This window comes from Cavia porcellus, unplaced genomic scaffold, assembly GCF_034190915.1.
Source record: "Cavia porcellus strain 051 isolate PalLab524CR breed Dunkin Hartley unplaced genomic scaffold, mCavPor4.1 scaffold_27, whole genome shotgun sequence".
Lineage (NCBI taxonomy): Eukaryota > Metazoa > Chordata > Mammalia > Rodentia > Caviidae > Cavia > Cavia porcellus.
This window is the reverse complement of record NW_026947510.1, coordinates 32255166-32280024: the sequence shown is the minus strand read 5'-3', so window position 1 is coordinate 32280024 and position 24859 is coordinate 32255166. Positions and strand designations below refer to the sequence as shown.

The 24859-nt window shown below is 32.8% G+C and overlaps 1 protein-coding gene across 1 annotated transcript in view; it reads right to left on the bottom strand.

Annotated features, from left to right (window-relative positions):
* The window catches only part of LOC100728240 (ovostatin homolog), a 45223-nt gene extending 21250 nt beyond the window's left edge, over positions 1-23973 (bottom strand). The window contains exons 1-17 of the mRNA XM_063238281.1: positions 23924-23973; positions 23406-23589; positions 22773-22929; positions 21600-21652; positions 21183-21203; positions 19262-19430; positions 18706-18790; positions 16493-16610; positions 12138-12249; positions 10584-10693; positions 10069-10227; positions 9200-9427; positions 8171-8225; positions 7625-7770; positions 6894-7043; positions 1195-1365; positions 481-619 (exon numbers count right to left, since the gene is read on the bottom strand). Of these exons, the coding sequence (XP_063094351.1) occupies positions 481-619; positions 1195-1365; positions 6894-7043; positions 7625-7770; positions 8171-8225; positions 9200-9427; positions 10069-10227; positions 10584-10693; positions 12138-12249; positions 16493-16610; positions 18706-18790; positions 19262-19430; positions 21183-21203; positions 21600-21652; positions 22773-22929; positions 23406-23589; positions 23924-23973 (2107 nt within the window). The remainder of the gene's footprint in view (positions 1-480; positions 620-1194; positions 1366-6893; positions 7044-7624; positions 7771-8170; positions 8226-9199; positions 9428-10068; positions 10228-10583; positions 10694-12137; positions 12250-16492; positions 16611-18705; positions 18791-19261; positions 19431-21182; positions 21204-21599; positions 21653-22772; positions 22930-23405; positions 23590-23923) is intronic.
* Positions 23974-24859: the final 886 nt, after the last annotated feature.

Below are 24859 nucleotides of genomic sequence, written 5' to 3'. Positions count from 1 at the left end.
TACATTATTTTTCTTGCAGTGTGGCCTATTTTGAGCTTTCAGTCCTTCCACTTGAAAGTAGACTAGTATTGGGACACATTTCCCTGATAGCAGCTGTCTAAATATCAGGATGTCAAAATGCTCTCTGCTTTTGACTCTGTATTTAGATATCTGTATAACAAGGAGATAAGGGAGCCCACAGAAACTCTCTTCTATCACAGTCACAGTAACTATCCTCCTGCACCCCACACATTTCATGTTGCTACCTGCATACTTTTGATATTGTTTTACTGGCGAACTTCCTTTCATAGCTGAAGCTGGTTGCTCTTTATAGTCAAAACCATTTCCAGACTACCTTATTTTGCTTTAAAGACGTGTAGGATGTTCAGTTGTAACCAAAAACATGTCGAGATTCCAATTTTGTATGATTTAATCCAAATACCCCGTGATTCTAAGAACCTGTTCAACCACCCCCTCAGCCCCAAACTCTGGGTTACCCACTTGCCATTGCAGGCGAGGCAAACTGCACATAGCTTTCTCTTCCTAGGTACAATGGCCTGATATACGGTTCACTTTCGTCCATCATACATAATTCTGGCTTTCGGTAATGGAGATTCGTGAAGACTTTCAGACCCATGCGCTTTGAAAGAAATAGAGAAAATGTGCATTCCTTTTATGAAAGAACTTTAAAAGTCTTATCATTTTGTAATAAAAAACAGACCATACTTCAACATATTTGCTGTGTTAACAAGGCTCTAGTGTAATAGAAATCAAGTCACCTGTATGTGATTTAATATCCTAATTTAAATAAAATGATAATCAGTACTATCATGTGCTAGTATTTTAGGAAGTACTTTGCATAATTCTTTATTCAGTTTTAAGGGAAAATACTTATGAAATTGGCACTGTTTATTGGCCTCCTCTTTTGATTGTTCCTGTGTAAGATGCATTACAATAACTTGCAGACTGTGTCAATAATTTTATCCTAAGGTTTTTCAATTTTAACCACACAATTTAGTTTAAATAGAAAAGAGGAAAGTCAAGAAAAACTAATATTTTCTTTTCATAAGACAATTTTGAGTACTCTATTAGCAAATTATAGAAATTAAATCTCCAAATATCAGAAGAAAACTACACAATGAATGTAGATATGCATTATGAATACTAAAATTAAAATTGATGTAAAATACTTTAAAATATCTTTAAAGATTTTACCGTGAGAATCTCATAGGTGTCTCCATCTTCAAAGATGGGTACAGGAGTGTAATACAAACCATTGTAAAACATGTTCTTTTGGGGAATACAAGGTTCTACTCTGCCATCATCCAGGTTGAGACCATTGTAGAAATAACCATATAGTTCTCTATAAGGAAGCATGTTGTACACCTAGGAAAGACAGCACAGAGAATTTAAGTACTTTTAAAAAAGAATTATGGAATTAGAAAGTTTGGAGTTGTAATGACTTATTCTTACTCATTTCTATAAGAGAATGGAAATTATACTGTAATTCAACAATTTTATTCAAATTCTTCAAAAGAGAAAATTAATTTTATTTTAGGCAGTTGTAATGGTTTATGTCTAGATGTCCCCCAAAGCCTCATGTATTCATAGGGGGGATCTTTCAGAAGTGGCTGGATCTAGAGTGTGTGATGCTGGAATTAAGGATGCAATGCTGGAACTGATACACGGTACCATGCTAGGATTAAGAGTGCGCCACCTTTGGTGTGAATGCTACCCACACCAAAGGTGGGCAGCCTGGATAGGATATAAGGAACAGATAGCAAGCTGCAGTTGTTGCTTGTCACTTGCTGCTTAGCTGCTTCATTGTTTTGTGCCTTGCTACCTTCTGCCTTCTGTCTGCTCGGAACTGTTTCTCCTCTGCCATGCCACTCCATCTTGGAGTCATCCAACTATGAATTGAAACCTCTCCAAACTGTGAACTAAATAAAATTTTCTCCCTTTACCTCTGAGTATTGGATATTGTATCTCAGTAATGAGGACAACAGTCAATGCCATGTTTATTAATTTTTTCAGGAGTTGATCAGGATTTTGGACAGCATGTAAGACAGAGATTGCTTGGATTTATTGATGAATCCAAAGACTATGCATAGATAACTCATTGAAATTATAATGCTAGAATTCTTAACGGTATAGGAAAATGTTAGCTTTCTGTTTTCAAATATTTTTACATAACTTTCCAAAGGAAATATAAAATAAAAAATAACAATTAATGATGCCCATAATTTATTTGTTTAGCATCACTAGGACACAGGGCTAATTCTATGATCTTCAAATTGTTAATAAAGAAATGAACAGAGATTGTAGGGATGGTAAAAATTTAAGGGATATAAAATTGTAGAAGAAAGCATTTAATGTTTAAATATGAACTCTTGAACTCAAAGAGTGCAGGGAAAGGGTTTGAATCATTCTGGAAGTGGCTTCGTCTGAGTGCTATGTGGCCAGTGGAAAAGCATCTGATCAGCACAGGAAGGGTACTGACCCTTTGAGACAGGGCACTTAATGGAAGGAAGGAAGTAATAAGGTACGCTAAGGACACTATAGAAACAAGAGAAATAAACATGTTAGTCTTGTCATTTTTATTTCCATTAGCAACATTTGTCATTAAAAAATTTTAAATCAAAGTAACATAATAAGGATACTCTTTACCTGTGAACATTGTCCACACCAGAAAAACACAACTCCACACAGTCACAAAAGAATACAAAATGCAAACCAAAACATTTCTGCTGATGAAGTTGCTCTGCCAAAGTAATTAACTAAGCAAATAAATAGGAATAAAAAACTATTCTCAAACATCTAAGCATAACACCAGCTACCTACAACCAAAACAGATCTACACCCAGACATATAATAATCAAGATTTCAGAAATCCACCAAAAGAACACAATATTAAAAGCAGCCAGGGAAAAGAAGCAGATTACCTACAACGGGAAAGTTATCAAAATAACAACAGACTTAACAACACAAACTCTTAAATCAAGAAGGGAATGGGCAGAAATATTCCAAGTCCTGAAAGAAAATAATTTGCAACCAAGACTCATATATCTATCAAAACTCTCTCTCAAAATTAATGAAGAAACAAGATGCTTCCAAGACAAGGACGAACTGTGGGAGTTCATGGCCACCAACCCAACCCTACAGAGAGTGCTGAAGGACATTCCAGAGAAAGAGAGGAAGGGATACCAGGATTCCAGCAACAGTGGCAGAGAGGCCTCAATGAATGGGGCAGACAGTGGAATGAGGGAGTAAGGTGGACAAATTATAGCAGTAAAGTGGAGTAGCAGACATGAGGCAGAGATGGAATTTGTTTTGCTGTCTTATTATGATTTGTTTTTCCCTATAATACAAAGAGGACAGATATACATGTAGAAATTCACACATGAGAAGATTTTTTAAAAACTATTTACGGGAACAGATTATATAATACAAGATGTAATGAACAGATACTCTGAAGAAGAAGAGACACTAAGAAACCCAATGCTAATTCTGTAGCATTATGATATAAAATCTAGCAATACTATTATTCACTGATCAGAGTGATATTAGTCTAGTCTCTTAAGTTCAATTTCAGCATATGTAAAGATAAGGACAGCTACTACGAAGAGAATGAGAGACACTATGGTAGTTATTATTATCTTCCTCAATGTCAGATCTTGAAGACATAAAAAGCCTTCATCATCCTGTAATGATTTGATTAATTCTATAATATGCAGTATGTAGTTAATGTGTGTGAAGATGGGGACAAATATTTGAAAGAAACTAGAGACAATTAGATAAACAGTGAAGATCTCCAGTGGACTTGCTTTGAAATCTGTATTTCTTTAAATTGTTTTTTTCTTTTGAACTGTTTTTTTCTGCTTTGATATGTTTAATCTTACCCTCTTTAAGATAAAAAACAAGTGTGTAGGACTGATAACCATATTACGAAGTTTTTGTTAGATCATCAAGCAGAACTGTTGGCAGTGTCACTATTTGAATGACATTTTGCATATTTTATTTTTGTAACCTGAACAGCTATTTCTAAGATGACAATATGTAATTTATCAACTGGTGATTTCTTACCGTTTATTTTTCTGTAATTCTGTATTATTTCTACCCTTTTTTATATCCATGTATTTTTTTTTGTTTTTTTCTCTTTAAATAAAAAAAAATCCAAGCATAAATTAAATATTTCCAAACATGCATTGGGGGTATTTAGAAATCACTTGTGGGGCTGGAGATTTATATGCCTAGCATGTATCATGAATTAAAAATTTAATAAAAGAATAAAATAGACAAATACAAAGGGAAGTAAAATGAGAATTTATTGAACTCAGGTATAGATGAAATAGACAAAAAATGTCAGACATGAATTATAAGGTATAAATACCTCAAGAAAAAAAATGATTGAAAGAAAACTATATTTTTCTTGAACTCAAAACCTAGCTAAAGTTGGCTTCAAACTCCCACTGATCCTCCTGCGTTAATCTCCTGAGTGCTGGGATTACAGGTATGTGCCACCACCCCAGATGAAAGGAATCTTCAAGAGCAGCATAGAAAAGCTGGGTTTAGTGATGCATGCTTATAATCCCAGCAATGAAATCTGATACGGGAAGGTTAAATTCCAGGCCACTTTGGGCTACATTGTCACGTCAAGGGTGGCCTGGACTATGTTTTTTTTAAAAAGCATAGAAAACAAAAAACGAGAAAAAGAATAAATTAAAACAGGTCATAGGCAAAGCGGTTAAATCGAAAAGCAGGTAAAGAAAAGCGAATGGAGTTTTTTTTTAAAAAGGGAAAAATGGAAAGTTTAATATTTAAAATTACAATACGGGACCAATTTTTGAAAATAAAGCATTTGGGATTAATATATGGGTCAACTGTGTATCCAGTAAAACTTCTCCCATGCCATAAATTCAGAGAGATATTGTACAAACTATTGGAATTAAAATATAAAAAGAAAAAAACCCTTAAATGCTTTCAAACAAAATAATAAAATAACTTACTACAGAAAATGGATTTAATTGATGCCAAAAACATTTTGAAGCAACGATCAATACAAGGCAAGAGTGAAACAGTATTGCAAAAATATTTAAGAAAGTATGACCAAGGATTTAATATGCAGATAACCTGTTCTTCACGTATGAAGGCTTTAGAAGGATAATTACGAAGTGACTATCTGAGAAAGTTTAGCAGAGATTGAGGCTTATGTAACCAAAAGACATTAGAGGAGACTGATAACATTTTTAGACAAAAGGGTGGAACGCAATGCCTCATATACGAGATACAAATGCTACACCACAGACCTATGTCCCAGCCAAAGGACAACTCCTTTTCACTCTAATATATTCTGAGACCCATGCAAATGCCTCTGAAATTTTCTATTTGAGATCTCTTGATACTTATTTCTAAAGGCAGTTTTCCTAAGTTTTTGTTGTCTCTAGCTGAAGGAAGAGTGAGCAGTAGCCATGAAACCTTAGGGAAAAAAACTTATTCCACATTAATGGGAAAATTTGTCCTCAGATTCTGAAACTATTTAGAAGTTTCTCACTTTTATTTATAAATAATCTTAATTAATAATCTGTAGATTATTATTTAGATGTTTCTAAATAATTTCAGAAATTAAAATATAGCTTTGTATTGGAAAAATATAGTTATATCATGATCTATAGTAATTAAATATTATTAATTTCATAATTTAATACTTAATGCTTAAGGTAAAATATTGAAAGGAGAACACAAAGCTGGAGTTTTAAAATTAGATCTCAAGTTTATAAAAGATTGCTTTTAGAAAAGATGTTTTAAAAATTGCAATGAAATGCAAAAATGTGTTGGATTATGAGCAGTTTTAAAGATTTTTTTATGACTTTGTGTATTTTGCATGTATTCTACAGCAACAGAAAGATATGATTTTCATAATCAGAAAAATTTTAATTATTGAATTAAGCATATACATATCAGAAAGGTCATGTTTTCAATATGTATTTGTACAAAATCAAGTAAAATGTCCAACAATTATGAACTAGATTACTAGGGAAAAATCCAACAATTATGAACTAAAAATAGTTTTGATGTGGACTTCTGATGTTTCTGTCTATATAGATATCTACTAATTTATTGATTTATTGATGTGTTGGTGTTAGAGATCCAACACAGGGCTACCACAATACTAGGTAAGAGTTCTATCATTGACCTACACCCTAGGCCTGGAAATTTTTAAGAAAATTCTATCTCAGATATCAAATAATAACTTTAGACTGTCTCTAAGCATATCCTCCAAAACAGAGATTTATCTTTAACTCTCTCTAGGCATCTATATCTATGATTATACCTATGATTTTTAAAAACTTAACCTGTTACAATTATCTACACAAATTCTATATTACCAGTGCTGAGTTAGCCAAGAAAGATAATTAAGTATCTAACCCACTGTTATGGTTTGTGTCTTGATGTCCCCCCAAAGCCTCATGCAGTCATGTGGGTAGGCTTCTAGAGTTTATGATTAATTATTGGTTGAATTCTGGGATTATGAGTGTGAGTGCTACGCCCACCCTGGGGCAGGTAACCTATATACAGTGTAAGGGAGGGAAAGTTCTTGTTGCTTTTGCAACAACTTGAACTGTTGCTTCTGCTGTCTTCTGCCTTGAACTGTTGCTCCTCTGCCACACACCTTGCCTTGAAGCCAACTGATTATAAACTGAAATCTCCACAAATTCTGAACTAAATAAATTTTTCCTCCCTTAATTCTGGGCATCACGTGTTTTGTCTCAGCAATGAGAAAAAAGTAAAAGACACCCATAAATGAATAAAGGAAACAAACAATTAATATTTTCAACATATCATATCTCAAGTAAAATATCATAAAAGGGGTAAGACTAGGAGATAGGCAAAAAGGAGGAAATTGGTAGGCTTACGCTTTCTGCTGACAGCTGTTGCTCTGGTCTCAGTAGAAGGACACTTTTATCCACTGCCCGGAGGGCACAGAGTGAGTCAGGGGCAGCTTGAAGATAGAGAGTGGTATTGGAGCCAGGTAGCTCCTGCTCCTTAGAGAACTGTATGCTAACCTGAAGCATAGAAGGAAAAGGAATATGGGTAGAAACAATTTTATGTGAGAATAAATTCAACTTTTTCCAAGTAAATCCTGATAGATTTATGTAAGATATTTCTTCTGGACACTCTCTATTAATTGGTAAATTTGTTCTTTATTTGTTGATATTTCTTCAGGCTTTGAAATTTAGAAAGTCTTTGTATTTATTTATAAATAATCTTCATAAATATTCCTTATAGAGTATTTAAGAAGCTTCTAAGTAATTTCAGAAGTTGAAACATATTTTAACTTTACAGAGTCAAAGTATATAATTACATCATGATTTGTGGTTATTAAATGCCGTTAGCAATTTCATAGCTAAACTCTTTTTGCGGGAACATCTACTTCACCATTCTGCTGTTGTCTCAGGATCAGCACTGACGCCAAAGATAATTCAGTCTACTTGATGATCTTTCATCTCTTAGTAATTAAATTATGTCAACATTTATTGTGTAATTTCCACATCATGATTATAGTGGTAACATAAAAGAGGGTCAGCAGGGAAAAAACTGCTCACTCTTTACCTCCTGGACAGGCTAGACATAGAAGAAACATCACCTTGTTTTTAAAACACTGTTCAATCTGGAATTTGACACTATCAGCGACAATTTCCCCGCCGGGGTGAATGGTGTAGACGAACAGGACAGCCATAGGAGCCAGGTCAGCACTGATGTTGACTGATAATGAGAAGTTCCCATTCCAGGCTGGGTAAATAGATCAACAGACACAATATCAACAATGTCTTGCATCATTGGGTGTACTTAGATAAAAGTGAATTGGCTTGCGAAAAGAAAGAATAAATTGTACTTTTGTTTTAAAGGCAAATAAATAGAAATGCATATACAAATAAAATATTTCACAATTTACATGACAATAGAAAGACTGTAAGCATCATTTTTCTATAATGTACTTGGTGACCTAACAGTAAAAGAAAGAAACAGAAATCTTCTCTATCAAAATATTTAGTAGCTTCCCTCAAGTCATGCTAACTGCTGCCCCTACCCACAAATTGAAATAAGTACTCTAACTTCAACATTTTATTTCTCCTTAAAAAGTAAAAACATGCATATCAAGTACATATACAGATGAATGTATTATAAACACCTTTGTTTCTGAGTTCCTTTTGTCCACTGAGGATGATAGCGCCTTTCCCCATCAACTGTATAAAAGAAAGAAAAATTTTCAGGAGATATATTATCTAATATGATATTCTGTCATTATACAATTCTCTAATGTCAATTCTGTTCCATAGCATTAGGTAGCTTTCTCCAGTGAATAGTGAAAGTGAACTTTGCATATTTTGTAAAAGAAAAGAGTGACTACAATGGCCTGAGATCCTATTATGTATCAGTATGTGTGGGTGCAAGGTAGCAGCAGTTGTCCAGATCAATGGCTTCCACTCTGCCTACATCTAATGTATCAACTTCGTGGTTTAAAATAAGTTGCTCTGCCTTTTGCCTTTGTAAAAATGTGATCCCCAAACTTTATCTGTAAAATCTGCAAAGTGAGGAGTCTGTAAAAATGAGATAGCTGTAAGTCATGATTGCATTAGTGAATATGCAGGAGATTCTTTAACAATACCTGACACATAATGCTTAGCCTTGGAGGCAAACCTTATTACTTCCAATTACAAAATACAGCTGAGAAAACAAAAGTTTAAGAGATTTTAAATATGATGCTCCAATTTGCACGATCAACCAGAGAACTAGGATGATTTGAACTCTGAAGGGGTCTTAATTTCCAAGTGTGTGTTTCTTGCTCTTCCGTATGTATTGATGAGACAAAGTGGACAGAATCAAAATAACTAATTCCTTTTACTGCTTACCAAAATGAGCCCTCTATTTTATTTTCTGTGTTCTGCTTACATTTTTTTCATCATAAAAGATTTTAAATACTCGAAATGAGTTACCATAACTTAAAACAGCAGACTGACTGGAGGGATTTTCCAAGCTTAGGGAAGTGAGGTTGCTTGAGCTCTTGTTATGTGTTTGTGTATTTGCTTGTTATTAATGGATCCAACATAATTCACTAGCAAGGTGAGAAGCTTGAGGTTGCTCAGATTAACAGGATCAAAGCACGGTGCACTCTAAACTGCTATGCTCAGCAGACACAGATGGAGCTGCTCAGACTTACCAAATAGAAGAAATTCACATTTGAGACATTCTTATATGCTTCTTGGTTTAGGGAGTAAAGCACAGTGATAATCTTCTCTTGGTCACATCTCAGCTGCTTCGGTTCGGGCACAATCTTCAGGAAGCTGTTAGTCCGGGAGTAAAAACGTGAGACAACAAAGAAGGCATCCGAATAATGGGGTGTCACCCAGCTGGGAAGATGGCAGCTCTGGGGTTGAAGGAATGAGGCCTGACATGGTGAAAGAGAGAGGATTTTAGAGCCTTGAAGACTCCTAGGACAGGAGCTCCCACAGAACAAAAGCCTTCCCATCTCTGCAAATCAAGGAGGAATCCTACTTTGTGGCTGATAATTCAGTGTTAATTGGAAATGAAATAAAATAGTGTTTGCCACTACTTTATCACAAAACTGATCACAATTTTCTGAATAGTCCATCAGTCTAACAATGAAATGGTGGTAATTTTTGCTTTTTGATTGAAGTCAGAGAACTGGATCTAAACTCCCCAGTTTCTTTCAGCTACATTTGAAAACCAACACAATTTTGCAGTTAAAACATCTTAACTGTAAAATTCTGTTTAAGCAGCAGAAAAGAGAATTATCTTTCTTATCTCTGCATGAAAAGATGTAAGAAAAAAAGCAAAATTTTCTTCATGCAGCTCAGAAGAAAATGTGGTTATTATAGAATTTGTACCAGTTGTAACAGGCTATCATATTCCCTTCAGCTTGAACAAATATGCTCATACTTAATAAACAAACATATTGTATCAAATATGCTGACTTTTAAGAATTGCTAACATTTAAAACCCCTAAAAGTCACATGTTTTGGGGCCCATGTAAGTCCTCATCTATCATTTGGTCGTTTGGTGTCTTACTTTCAAGGAGAATGTAGGGTCGTAAATGTCCGAGGTGTCAATGGAAAACTGAGCCTCGCCATTCTCATCTGTGGTGTAATTCCCTATGATTCTGCCATTGAGCTCCAATTGCAACAACTTGCTCACCAGAGGCACATTACTTGGACCATAAAATTTAAGCTGTACCAAAAAAAAAAACAAGCGTTAATTTTCTTAAAATATAAACATTTAATATTTCTTCAGGAAAAGTTTTCATGTTCATAATTGTATTCACTCGATAGTAATTTTCTTCAATGTGGATGAACAGAAAGATGTTCAGCTAATTGTATTTTGGACAAATTATATATATATAAATATAAAAATAGGTATAATTTTATATATGTTCTTTAGCTAGGACTTTTTTTTTATATCAGACACAGTGAAGACAAAAATGTATCATGAAAGTAGGAAAAAATATCCAGAAATTACCAAACAGTACTCTGTGATCCATGAAAATAAATCAGGGATAAGTATTTTTGGGGGGAGGCCAAACCTACAGTTCCAAAATAAGAAATTCCTCTTCTATAGACATTGTCCATGTTTTCAAAGTGCACACTGCCAAGCAATTCTGTGATAGCAATAGAAGTTTTTGTATTGATCTGCACACCTGTAAAAAGTGACAAAACACAGTGTCAGAAAGGAAATAATATTTGTTTAATAATTTTGGAACTTCATACATAGCTAGGTGGTAAAACATTTGCCTTACAAGAGAAGGACTTGGGTTGGTATTCCTAGTACTGCAAAGGGAAAAAAAAATCAAAAGAAAAACTAGTTTAAGATATAGCTGATAATTTTCTAAACACTAATTTGCATTTCAAATATATTTCCCATTTATATTTTCATTTACATAGAAAAGAAAATATACTTTGAAGTATGTTTCAGCACAGTGTATTTCTGTTTATAGTGTTCTTCAAACTCAGTAGAGATACTAATATATAGATGAAGGAGAAAATTTAAATTCTTTCCTCTTACTAATCTACTTAGTTTTGGCTTGGAACTTCTTTTTATAATGGAGAATGTCATGAGTATCTCACATAAAAGTGTTTTGTTTTTTAAATCTATTTTTTAAAGACTACTAAATAACTGTGTAGTATTTTGACTTTGCCAGCACTGAAAAGTATCTGATAGGAAAGTACAGTAAATAAAAATGCCTTGTGATTTCATAAAAACAAATGAATAGGTGGAATAAAACATATTGAGCTAAGTTACTATAATAGTATAAAAGTGACAAATTTACCTATTGTAAAAGTTATCACAATAATGACCAAACATATTTACTAAATGATAATGATAAATAATATAATCCTACTAAATAATATGATCCCAACTCCTTTTTAAGTAACAAGAAATAACTAGTAATTTAACTGGTCCAAATTAATTTTTACGTCTTCTTTTTTCATTATTTTAGCAATTATTTATCGAGAATTTGTTGTAAGTAATTTTGTAAACTTCTCCCTAATGATTATTAGGTAAGCAGAAGTTCTCAGTTGTTCAAAATCTGGGGTCAGCATACTTTTTCTGCGAGGAATCTGATATTTACTTCAAGATGAGGACCACACAAGGACTTTGATAAAACTATCCAAGCTTGTAGCAGTTAAACGAGGCAAACAAATGAGTACGGCTCTGTTCCAAAAATCCTTCATAAAGATATAAGCAGCGATCTGGATTTGACATCTCAAAAGTGTAGATTGTAAACTCTGAGGATTAAACCAGAGATCACACACTGGAAATTACTTACCAACTAATTTACACAAAGTTAAAAAGATATAGCTATTTGATTAGCCCACTTCTACTACTTCAAATAAAATCTCTTCCTCTGATTGATTCAATCGTAGAAGCATACATACATGTGTAATCTTTATGAGATTATTTTATTTTAAATATTGTTAGGAAAATTTTATTCAAAAGCAAATTTTATTCAAAGGCAACAACTGCAATTTTTTTTACCACTTTAAGCAACAATTTATGTCCCTTTGTGCACATTGCTAACTCAAATTTATCTCAGTGAGCAATCATGTAGCCCCAGATTGTCCTTAAAAGGTTATCATTACCTGTCCCAGATTCTGTCACAATTACATTGATGTGAAACGTCATGAAAAGTCCAGAACGATTGATTTGGAAAACTTTTGTATTCACAGTTTGAGAAACACAGCCATTTTTCAACTGAAAAATAAAAGAGAAAGTGTAATGGAAAAGTTAAGAATTTAAGTCTTGGGAGCTGGGGATTTAGCTCAGCGGCATAAGCACCTGCCTTGCAAGCAGGCAGTCGTGAGTTTGATCCCCGGTACTGATAAAAAAGAAAAAGACAAAATAATAATAATAATAATAATAATAATAATAATTCAAGTCTTTTAAAAATACCAAAATTTAGCATAGGTTTATAATCCCCTCTATCCTGGCTCAGTCTCATAAATTGTTGAAATGATATAAAACATTAAGGGAGAAAGAGGGGAGGAGGAGAAAATACATTTCAGCAGCATACCAGGCAGATAAAGAAGGTACATGTGGTTGGAAAGTTTTTTTGGAAGCTGTGTAGATGGGCAGAGACATTAGAATGTTTAAGAAAATAGAGCTGAGTGATGATTTAAAAGAAATTAAAACCATCTTTATCTACACTAAAAACATACAGAAGTGTTCTTTATGTAACATCAGAAAGGTCTCATTTAAAGTCAACTGATTATTTAAAACAAGGAAAGTAATCTTTCACTGGTAACGTGAAGAATCAGAAATACGTAGACTTAGCTATATTTAAAAAAATACTGTCACTATCTTTTGAATGTTAAAAGGATATATCAGTTTATCTGATCTTCAAAATTATCATATGTTCTAGGCACCAACATCATGCCCATTGTAAGGATGGATAAACTAAAGCAGAAGTACATTTTCTAACCTGAGGTCAAACAACTAAAAGGTGCTGGAGCTAACTATTTATTCTGGTATCAGAGTGTATTCTCCTCTGAACTGTCAACCATTACACCAATAACATAGCAAACAATTCTACTTTAATCATAGGAACATCAAATTAAAAGGCACTAATATAAAGCAATGAGAAGTACATTGAAGTACTTTAGTTTTCAATAATTCTCAAACAGAAAAAATATCTGGTAAAACATTAAAATCTAGATATTAGGATAAAGGGAAAGTTCTTTGTATCAAATGACATTAAGCTCTGGTTAAAAAAATGTAGACTACGGAATGTGTTTATTACTACATAAAGCCACTGACAACATACTCTGCATCGGTGAGTGCACAGCCATGGTCTCAAACAACCATCGATAGAGAATATTTGGGAAATATTCATCCATACCAAGGAGAAACAAACTTTTTCCTATTCTTTAAACAATTCCCTATAATGAAAGAACTCTTGAGGATATAGGGGTAGGCAAGAGTTCATGAGCAAAAACCAAACTGCATGGGAAGTACTTCAAAGAATCAAAAACTGGGATCTTGTCAAAAAGTTTTTGCACATCTAAAGACATCACCATCAGAGTGAAAAGAAAACCCAGAGATTGAGAAAAGATTTTTGCCACTTGTCCCACAAAGGACTTTTATCTAGAACAAATAAATAATTGAAAGAAATCAGGCCTCCCAAATTTAAAGACCCAGTGCAAAAATACATAGGAGATGAATACACATTTTTCAATTGAAGAAACACAAATGGAAAATAAATATATTAAAAAATGTTTGGCATCATTGGTCATTCGAGAAATGAAAATTAAAACTACACAGAGACATCATCTCACTCTGGAAAGAATGGCTAACATCAAGAAATTAGCCAATAACAAATGCTGACAGGGCTGTGGGGAAAAAGGAACCCTTCTCCACTGCTGGTGGGAGAGTAGACTGGTGCAGTCACTAGGAAATCAGTATGGAGATTTCTCAGAAAACTAGGATTAGAGGTTCTACTTGACACAGCTTTTCTCCTTTTGGGTATTTTCCCAGAAGAACTGAAAACGTCATACCACAGCAATATACATGCGCCCATATTTATAGCAACACAATTTGTAATAGCTAAGTCTTGAAAACAACCCAAATACCCATAAACTGAGGAATGGATAAAAAAGCTGTGGCATTTTTATATGATAGAACACTACTCAGACGTAAAGAATGATAAGCTTGAGGTTTTTATAGGTAAATGAATGCAATTAGAAACCATACTCAAGTGAAATAAATCAAACTTGCATGTGTAAACAGCATATTGTCTTGGTAGTATAAAAAGCTGAAAGAGTAAATAAGATCCAAAATAGATTTAGTAAAAGAGAAAGAAACTTCTCAAGGGGAAATTTTATTGTTTGATCAGTCTTGCATGCCTGTATGTGGTAGCCTGAACAATTATTCTGAGGATAATATGCAATGTAACAACCATTGTTAAATTCCTAAAAAAATAAAAAAAATAAAGAATTCACTGCAACAACTATTTCCATTACATTTATATTAGGTACTATAAAATTATAAAATAATAGATACAAGTAAATAATGTAATAATTAAGTACACTGAAGTATTCTGCAGTGTGCATCAATTACATGCAAATCAATGTCATTTATTGTAGGGAGGCTGAACATCCATAGAATTTAGTACCTATGGAGATTCTAGACCCAATTCCTGGGATGCTGAAGAATAAAACATATTTAAAAACAAGTTGATCAAAAAATATTAGGGAAAAGAATTAATACAATGAAAGATAGAATAAATGATTTTTGAACATAACATTAACAAAAGAAATAAAATTATGAAAAGTAATAAAATACACAAATCTCTAAAAATTATCTAAAGGAGGGACAGAAAATCATATAAGACAGTGCTAACACAACTCAATACCTATCTAGAAGAAAAAATTTTATTTTAGAAATAATAAAAATTAATCATATGTTTACTGGAGAAATTTGATCTTAAAGCATACTTAGCAATTTATATATATAAAAGGGGCAGGTCATAGATTTTTTTTCTTTGCTGCGGTCCCACAAATTTTAAGAAATTTTGTACAGTATGTTAAAAACACTATAATCCCAAAGTCCATTATTTGAATGATATAAATAAAAGATGATAAATTTTTTCTTAGAAGATGGAGGGTGATATTTATAATAGAAGACAGTTGCAGTTTTATGTGACCAAGGAAAAGATATAATTGAAAGTTCTTAAAACATCAAATCCAAATAACAAGAGTATGAAAAAGATATTTCAATTAGCTAATAAATAGGTTATATAAGTAAATTTGTGTCTACCAAAATAACAAAATTTTCAAACTCCTAAATGTATTGTTAGACATAACTTAGGAAATGTAATATTCTCATATATTTTCTGACAAGTACTTAAAATACTCTGAATAGAACTAAAAATTTAAATTATCTACCCACATCTCTCCATATCTCCCTCTATTCAGGAAATTCATGTTAAAGAACCCATTTCAAATAAATAAGACCTGTAATATATGAAGATAGTTTTATCTGACTGCTTACTAGTGTATTTCCATACAGGAAAAGTTTAAATATTAATTGATGAAAAAATATATATGGCAAAATATTAGAATAAACTACACTATAATGTAATCTTAATGGGTTAATGTATTGCTGATAGACAATGAATTTCACTTAGATTTTCTTAGCTCCATTTCTATGTGAAGATAGAATTTTGTCTATTAGTTAATTATTGACATTATCCAGAGAATATGCACCAAACTTGGTAACTTCATGTTAAATGATGAGAAATTATCAACCATATAGTATTGCATGTAAATATTTCACATTTAGAGGTCCAAAAGCAATTCTTAAATAGTTGGACAGTTATTCACTTAAGGTTAAGGTGCTAGAAATAGAACAGGCAACTGGAGGCTTCAATTTGAGCGGCAGTACCTGAGGGTAGAGCTCAATGATAGCATGCTTACCTAGCACACAAGGACCCCTGTTTTTGACACGTGAGGAGACAGAGAGAGAGAGAGGGATAGATAGAGAGAGCGAGAGAGAGGGAGAGAGAGAGACAGAGAGAGACAGAGAGAGAGAGAGAGAGAGAGAGAGAGAGAGAGAGAGAGAGAGAGAAAGAGAGAGATCTGCATGTCTAAAATATTGCAAATAAGCTGTTTTTAAAAGGAAAATTCTAGGTTGTATAGTGAATAATATTGTAGGATTATTTCTTTAGAGGATGATTAATGATTCTCCAAATAAGGATTAGAAGACCACCTAGACAGTATGCTAATAAGATGTTTTCAAGTTGTAAATTCCAAAAATTCTATAGATGAATCACAATGAAAAATATTATTTTAAAAATTGTGTTTTGTCTTCTTTCTTTACCTGCAACCTCCATTATCCACAAAATGAAAATAGTGTTAAGTCCTTTTTATAAATGCAATCAAAGAATTAATAAAAACAAATATGAGTGAAACCTTTTATAAGCAGAGATCATGGTTTGTACCTGTGCAACAAATTGCTCACATATTTCATTGACGCCTTCCTCACAGCCGGTAGAAGCCAACAATTCTCTGCATACTCGGATTTGGGCTTTTCCCTGTACAGGGCCGCCGTAGGTGTACCTAGTGGAAAAGGTATGGTTATGATTACAGGGGAATGATATCATAGCAAGCTATAGAACAGATAAATAAAATTAGTTGCAACATTTTATTTACCAGAAAACATGCATATAAGTAAAGATCGAATGTTTCATGATCTTGAACAATTTCCAGATCAACGTTTTAAACAATTCTTACTTAACCACCATTGAATAAATCTAAAAGGAGGGGGACTGCTTAAACTGGATATATTTTGACTGAACATGTGATCAAATATATATCTCATTTTCTGATAAACAAAAGCATATATATTTTGTTTTAAAAGTTCAGTCAAAGAGAATTTCAGTGATTATGAGTGTTTTCTCTTAACTTGAGGATTCTTTCCACTTACATCTAGGGAATAGAAAACAAATGTTAAACTCATGTGTAATAAAACTGAATATTATTAAACTAATAGATTATGATACTTTTTCTGATTGTTGTACAGTAAAATATATATTACATGCTTACCTATACAATTTCATTTATTTTCTGAATGACTGACTCGTAAATGGAGATCACATCACTAACTTTTCTGCATCATTACTAGTGAAACGAAATTAGTCAGTTTCATTTCTCCCTACAGTCCTTGCTCACTCATTGCACCACATTAAACTTTCTGGTTCTATTTAAATTAATCTATGTTTTTGACATTTTAACTTAACCTAAATCACTTAAATTATTTTATCAATTACATGTGAAATAGAAAGTTGACTGAATAAAAAAATTCAGTTTATTCACAAAATAAAGAAATATGGTTTTTCTTATTTCTTGTCTTTTACTTATTAAAATGGAAAAAAAGAGAAAATTCTTGTAGTATTATCTACAGGTTAGTACATATCCCTGAACCATGAGGTTTACATCCTCAGGGAGGACAAAATAACCTTCCCCTTTGCGATTTGAAAACTTTGACTTATTAACATCTCTTTGCCTCTAGGAAAATTTCCTTCCTTAAAACTCTATGACAAAAAAGAATCTTCTGACACCAATTAAATAAAATGATTTAAAAATATGAAAAATATCAATATTATTAAGTGTTCAATTATCTGTGAGATTGGTACCCAAGAAAAACATCCCAGGTGTAAATTTCAGTTTTGTCATAAAAAACTCCATTAATGTTGATAAGTTATTACAATTTTGTGCTTTATTAACTGTATAAAATTGAAATGATACTCATTTCTATTTCATAGTCTGGTAGTAGTTGCATAGTTGCTAACTACTATGCAATTACTACGCAGTTGTTAATTACTATGCAATTATACATAGTTGTTTACTATGTTAACACAAAAAGGGATCAAAATCATTAGAAGTAACTTCTCAAAAAGAAAACAAAAATTTTCAAGTCACCTAAGATTTTTATTTAAGAAGACTCAAATGAGTTGAAATTAAATTATTCATTTATGTCATTAGAATACTTTTGATAATATTTTTTCTAAAATGGGAATACTCAACAGTGATTTAGCTTCAGTGAGGTAGGTGCTTTTATACCAGCTGTTGTAACTGTACACTGGCATGTTATAATTGCTGAACAAAATAATGATGAAAGCCTAGAAAAATGTTAAATATTTGTCTTTGCAACTCTGTTTATGGAACTCTTTTCTAAGAAAACAAGATCTTTTAGATATATAATTAAAAATGCGTTACTATACACCTGGACCAAAATGTGTATACTACCAATTATTAATTACTAGGAAAACAAAAGGGGAGGCTACATGTTATACAGTAAAACAGTAGTTAAGCAGCATCTAGTATGATTATATAAAAAGTTTATGCAGTGGGAATTGGAACAGATGAAAAGATTACTGTAATATGGAAATACATTTTCTTAAATTTTGTAGTTAGAAAACTATCATTGCAATCATGAAAAATATTCATAAAAGATTAGAGGAAAATAAATCACAATGTTAATGGTAATAGAATTACTTATAGCTTGTGTGGTTTCTTATAATTATTAAAATATTCAAAAATTCTCTAAGTATTTTAATGTAATTATGTAGATAAAGTATTATGATTAAATTTAAGTGTTATTTCCACTGAGCTTTATGTTTACTTGCAGGGGCAAATTTGAATAAAAACTTACTTGGCACACGCATCCACCTGAAATTCATCATCTGAAATAGTTATTGTTTCTGGTGCGCTGACCTGAACTTCAAACTTAGGCAACACTGAAAACACAGAGAAGCATACTACTGCAGTCACGAAGCTACTTATGCCTTTGAACCCAGTATTTTCCTGCAGGCGCACTGTACTGGCTGTTTCAATTACCCCGATACACCAGGAGCAGGTTCGTCCACGGAACGCGCTAGCAGCTCATAAAGTATCAGTTTTTATTTTTCATTTTTCTCTCATTTGTCCTCTGAACTTCACTTTCTCTTTCTGTTGTAATTGCATAGATAGTTTCTAGGACACTGTCTGGATTCTAGGAAATGGGTATGCTTCCTAGAGGAAAAGCACGACAGGAATGTAGACACGGGGCAAGGAGCGAGAAAGGATTGAAGAGACACTAGAAAGGGGCAAGAGAGAAGACCTCAGAAAATCAAATCGTTTCCCTGCTTTTACCTAAGCTAAACATAAAGGTTTTGTTCAGTTAATTTGAACTCATTACATAGGATAATCAAAAATAGGAAATCAGTTACCATCTTTATTAACAGTAAATTGATGTGTCCATGTCTGTCCTGATTTTCCCTCCACAGCAATTGTATAATCCCCAAGCATGGGTTCTGAACTCAGTTGAAATGAGAGTTGAGTAATATTTTGGAAAGGAATGACATTTTTCCACTGAAAAATCATATTGTTTTGAGGATCCTGAAAAATAAAGACAATTCGAGATAAGATGCTAGTAGTATCTTTTCCTTCATTTTGGTATTTTCTATAGTAAAAGATGTGTTACCATTATGTTAAATTTATTATTTCAAATCATCAGAATCATGTAACTTGCCAAATATATTCAAATTCAGTCATAAAGCATGTCTTTCTTGAGACTAAAAAAGATAAAACTCATAACTGGTAATTTACAACTGAAATCCATAATTTAGAAATAATTTAAATTTTATTTTAATCTTTATGAACCAGAGTTACTTAATAAAAGAATTGAGAAGTCAATATATTTGCTTCTGAGTTGTGTTCCCCAAATTAAAATGGACTTAACCAACAAATGCAAAAGAAATATTCACCTAACCAATATGTATCAAAATAGACACAGATTTTTGCTTGGTCTCTTTATGACATGGTCATGGGTATGCACTGCACATAAAACCTGTCAAATGGAAGCTCTCTGATAAGGAAAGTTTAGAATATTACCTTTTACCTTTCATTTGATTTGAACAGATGTAGCTCACATCACATGAGTTAATAATTTTATACCATCTAATTCTCACAAATCCTCACAAAAGATCTCTACAAAGAAAGCATACTAGTATAAAACCCAAGATTGTGTATCATTAGTTTTAAAAAGAAACAAAACTATTACTTGTTTTTAAGTAATTTCTCAGGTCTTCATTCAGCTAGGGTTAGCCATGTGACCAAGTGCTGGTCAATTAAATGTAGCAGAAGCCACTGGGTAAAAATTCTTTTTTAAAATGAATTGGATTTAATTGGCTTTAAAAGCCAGCAAGCCACATGTTGGACGTGGAAGACAGGCTACACAGAAGCAGCCTGGGTTCTTGATAATATTGTGCAGTTGTTCTAACTCTAAATGTCTAAACTTAGATTTCGTGGTTTACGAAAAAAAAAATTGCTCACTTAGGCCAATGTTAGTTTTCTGTTGCTTACAGTGGGAAATGACATTTTCTGAATGCAGGTGTGAAAATAATACAATTTGTGGATTAGTAATTGTGAAGAAAATATGGAACTGCCTACTGGAAAGGTAGCTTATTGTAAAGATAATCTATTTGCTACCTATGTAAAGTTGAAAACATTCAAACCATGAAGAAGACAAATCGAACTCCATATTTACATCATTAACTATCCTTCAGAATTAGCTAATAATAATGGCAGACACTGTAGTAGAAAAAATATGTATGCTGGATTGATTGATATAATTTATTGATAGTCATACAATTTCAAATATCTCTGAAGGTCATGCTACTCTAGAGATTTAAGCCTGTTATAAAAGGCTAATAAAAGGAGACTGTTAACCAACTTCTGAAAAGTAACTTCTGAAAACAGAATCCATTTTACAATGAGTGATACCACCTTACAGTGTATTTCTACATTTTAAAATGTCTGTGTTTTCTATTTCTTTTAAAATAAGATATGGGTTATTTAAGATAGGAAAGGACCAGGAACCAAAATTAAGAAAATTAGGAAATTATTAAAGTATGATATTTTATACTCCATAAAAGTCAAATTATTGCATTTGCCCCATACCCTGCACTAAATTCAACAAACTTTCTTGTAGCTCTTCACCTGATACCTACAGGTATATATATGCACACCAAGACATCTGCTTCCCTTATCTCAGTCATCTTAATTTATAAATGTGCAAAAATGAAATTTAAACACCTCATTAATTATTTAAATGTTTTAAAGAATGGGTATGTAAAACAGAGCTCTTACCTGAAGTGTGATTGAAGGATACTGAAAAAGAAAAATGAAGATTAGTAGTACATTATTTTTTTGCCAAATATTCACTATATTGTGTAAATCATACCCATTGGCACTCTCACTTCCCCAGGGAATCAAGTGTCTGTAGCTAAAGATGCCAAAGACACTCTAAGTGTGAAAGAGATCCCCAGCCTCCTCTGCGATGTGGAAAGCAAGTTCCATGCAACCCATGGCTTCTTCATGTGATGCAGATATCTGAGGGAATGTAAATCAAATTCAGTATAAATGAAAATTTTACATTTAAACATGAGATTGGCTTGCTATTTCACCTTGGAACCTTACCTGGAAAGCTCCCTGAGGACACTTTGTATACCAATGGATTTTCATATCTTTAAATTTTATAGTACCATTAGAAATTATCAAACTCACCAAATCCTCAACAGGTTTGAACTGAGTATCCAGTGTCACAGCACGAAACTTAACTAAAAGAGAATGGAGTGATACTTTTCTTATTTTCTTTTAAATTTAATTTTAATAGATATAGCAATTAATTGCCTTACTATCGCAGAATACTAAGCTTCCTGTTTCTGTGAATTTCATTTGACCCTTTGAGATTTGGGTTCTACTGGGAAAGATCGCTTATGTATGTTTGCAGTTCTATTAATGATTTTTGCTGCTACATGGGTTGACACTGGGAACCAAAAGAAACTTTTTCTCTAATAACCCATAGAAATTTCTTCAGACCTGATAACAGAACTAGCAATTGAAGCGCAAATGTGGAATATGTATGATGGAAGATAAACATAATTATCCCGGAAAAATATATAAATATAGCAAAATTTAATTTTAGCAGCATTACAAAAGAAAGATTTTAGCTTTTTTGTGTATTTATGTATCTATACCTAGATGTATATTTATTCACCATAACATTTTAGTAAGTCTAGAAGAAGAAGTAGAATGTGTCCAAGCTATCACTTTAAGAATTAGTATTTTATTTCTTTTCAATAAATATTATACATTGGTGCTATCAAGAAAACAAAATGTATGGATGATTTTTTACCCTTTGTTTTATAGATGACACAATTAAATTTCAAACTATTAAAATAAAAGTTAACTCGGCAAAATCCAGTAACAGAGAGACAAGATCAAAACCAAACCTTCCTGAATACTAGGTTGGAGTTCTTTTTGTTACTTTTATTTACAAAAATAACAAATAAAATAGAAATGCTTTGCATAGATTTATCAGGTGTGTGGTTATATCTACACCAATAAATAATAACAAAAATAAGTATTATTTATAAGATATTTACTGTGTAGGCACAATTGTAGCTTGGGTCTTTATTTTACTGTTACTATATTTCTCTGAGAAACTTTCACTACCTTTATAGGTAAAGCTATTGAGACTATAAAGAGAATCAATTACTTGCACAAGTGGCCAATTATGGAGCAATTATTTAGACCAAATAGTTATACTTCACTTTCCATGCTGGTTACCATTACATTATGGAGGCTTGTCACTGGAACTTGCATGCATTGAAAGGGTGGGCAATATTTTATGAAACAAGTCAAAAGCAAACTAATGAAGTCAGAATATTATCTTACTCTTCTCTCCAGGTTTATAGATGGGTTTATCTGTCTGCCCAAAAGTTACTGTTTCTTCTGAAGAGACTGCTACAGATCTTCTCTCAAAGATTTTAAGAGTATCTCCCTTCACCAACAATGTGATAAAAGCCAACTGTTCGGAGGACTTGTGAGAGACCTGTGTATGCAGGAGAGTGAAGAACAGCAAAATGATCATGTCTTAATTAGGCTTGTCAGGCAGAGAGAGCCTTATAAACTCATTACTTCCTAAGGAAAGATTTGCTCATCGCCAGTTACAATTGCTTAATTTATGAGAGAATAATAATTTAGGTTGATGTCTTCCTTTTTTCTCTCCCTCTTTCATGGATGAGACTTTTTGCCTCTTCATCTAAATTGGTTTTACTCATACTGCAAAACATTTTTGCTATATAAAATGCAGCAATAATTCATCAAGTCCTATCAGAGTGATAATATTTCATGTTTTGCTGCATATAGAAATGCTCTTTTTATGTTTTGCCTCCCTAGAATTCCTAGTTTTCTTTTTTTTTATCTTTCACAAGTCATTCAAAATCAAGATTTAAAATCTAAAAACAATCATAAGCAATGCTTTCATGTTTCCATCTACAGTCTTCAATGTTAAATTCAGTACCTTACCTTGAAATTCGCACAGGCATAGACGGTGTCCTCTTCCACAAGCAGATCAAAAATAGTAGTATTAGATCCATCATATTCTAAGACAACATTCAAAGATACAGATTCATTAAGGTTTAAAAGATGGAGACAAGCTTTTTCCATGTAGTAGCGCTGCACCACAGTGGAGACCCATAGGATGTATTGGCTGTACAAAGAAAGTATCCAAAACTTATAAACAAGCTTAGGAGACATGGAGAGCATCCACAAAAAGCAATATTAGCAGGTCAAGTATTCCTGAAACATATACACTCTCATATGTAAAGTTATAATAATCTTGGCAAACAAAGATAGTGGTATGTTAGGAATAGATATTCATTCCCTTCACATTTGCTTAAAATTCATAGGGCAAACAAGCACTGTCTCAGAAGTTGAAATGGTAAGATATGATCATATTTAACATGAAGATCTTTTTGTTTCACTTTGTTTTTTGGTACCAGGATTCAAACTCTTCACCTTGCGCTTGCCAGGCAGGCACTTACGACTCTAAGCTAACCCCCAGTCCAACATGAAACATTTTTAATAAAGTCATATTGCTAGTACTTTAACATAAATAGAACGTAATATTTCCTTACGGGTTTGAAGCCACAGCAAAAGTGAAATGAAGCAAAAAGGTGCATAGCAAAACAGTAGGCATCATTCTGTCTCAATGGCTGAACAATGACAAATTGAAGTTATTCTTTTCCCTCTTACTAGAAACCAACTGCCTCTCTCTGCATTACTCCCTCTTTCTACTCTACCTCCCTCTCTGCCTTTTTGCTTTTATAGTTACACACAGTCAAAGATCAATTACTTTTTGGAGCAGATACTCTGGAACCCACCAATCACAATTAGAGTACATCTTCCATTACTTCTCCAGGGGATATTCCTTTATCTAAAATTTCCTGCTTAATTTTACAGGTGCTGCTCTGTTTTGAAGTCAGCAGCACAAGTTGGACAGGAAGAAAGAGAAAAACAAAGTGGTTGTGTGACACTTAAAAGTTCAAACTATTTTAGGACTTCCATCACAGGACCTACTGAGCCATCAAAAATGTTATGCATAGGAATTAGGAAAACACTTCTCTAAAGATCTGATAAAGATCTGTTAACCATGCCACTTGCCAAAAGGTAAATGTTGTAAGCTACTGAGAGAAGTATTATGGATGTTGCCAAAATATGATGCAAACAGATATGTCAATATGGGATCATTTTACAGGTGATTGAAGTTGTCAAGTTAGTCTTTTAGAATTTCATAATAGAGAATTCAACATTCAAAATGCTTATCTACGTTCAACACATAATATGATTTCTTAGCTAGGTGCTATGCTCAACTTTCCTATTACAGCGATTAAAGAAATGAAAGAAAAGATAACAAACACACACAACACCATTTTTTTTTGAAAAACAACAGTGCTTTATAATAATTTTAACTTGGAAAC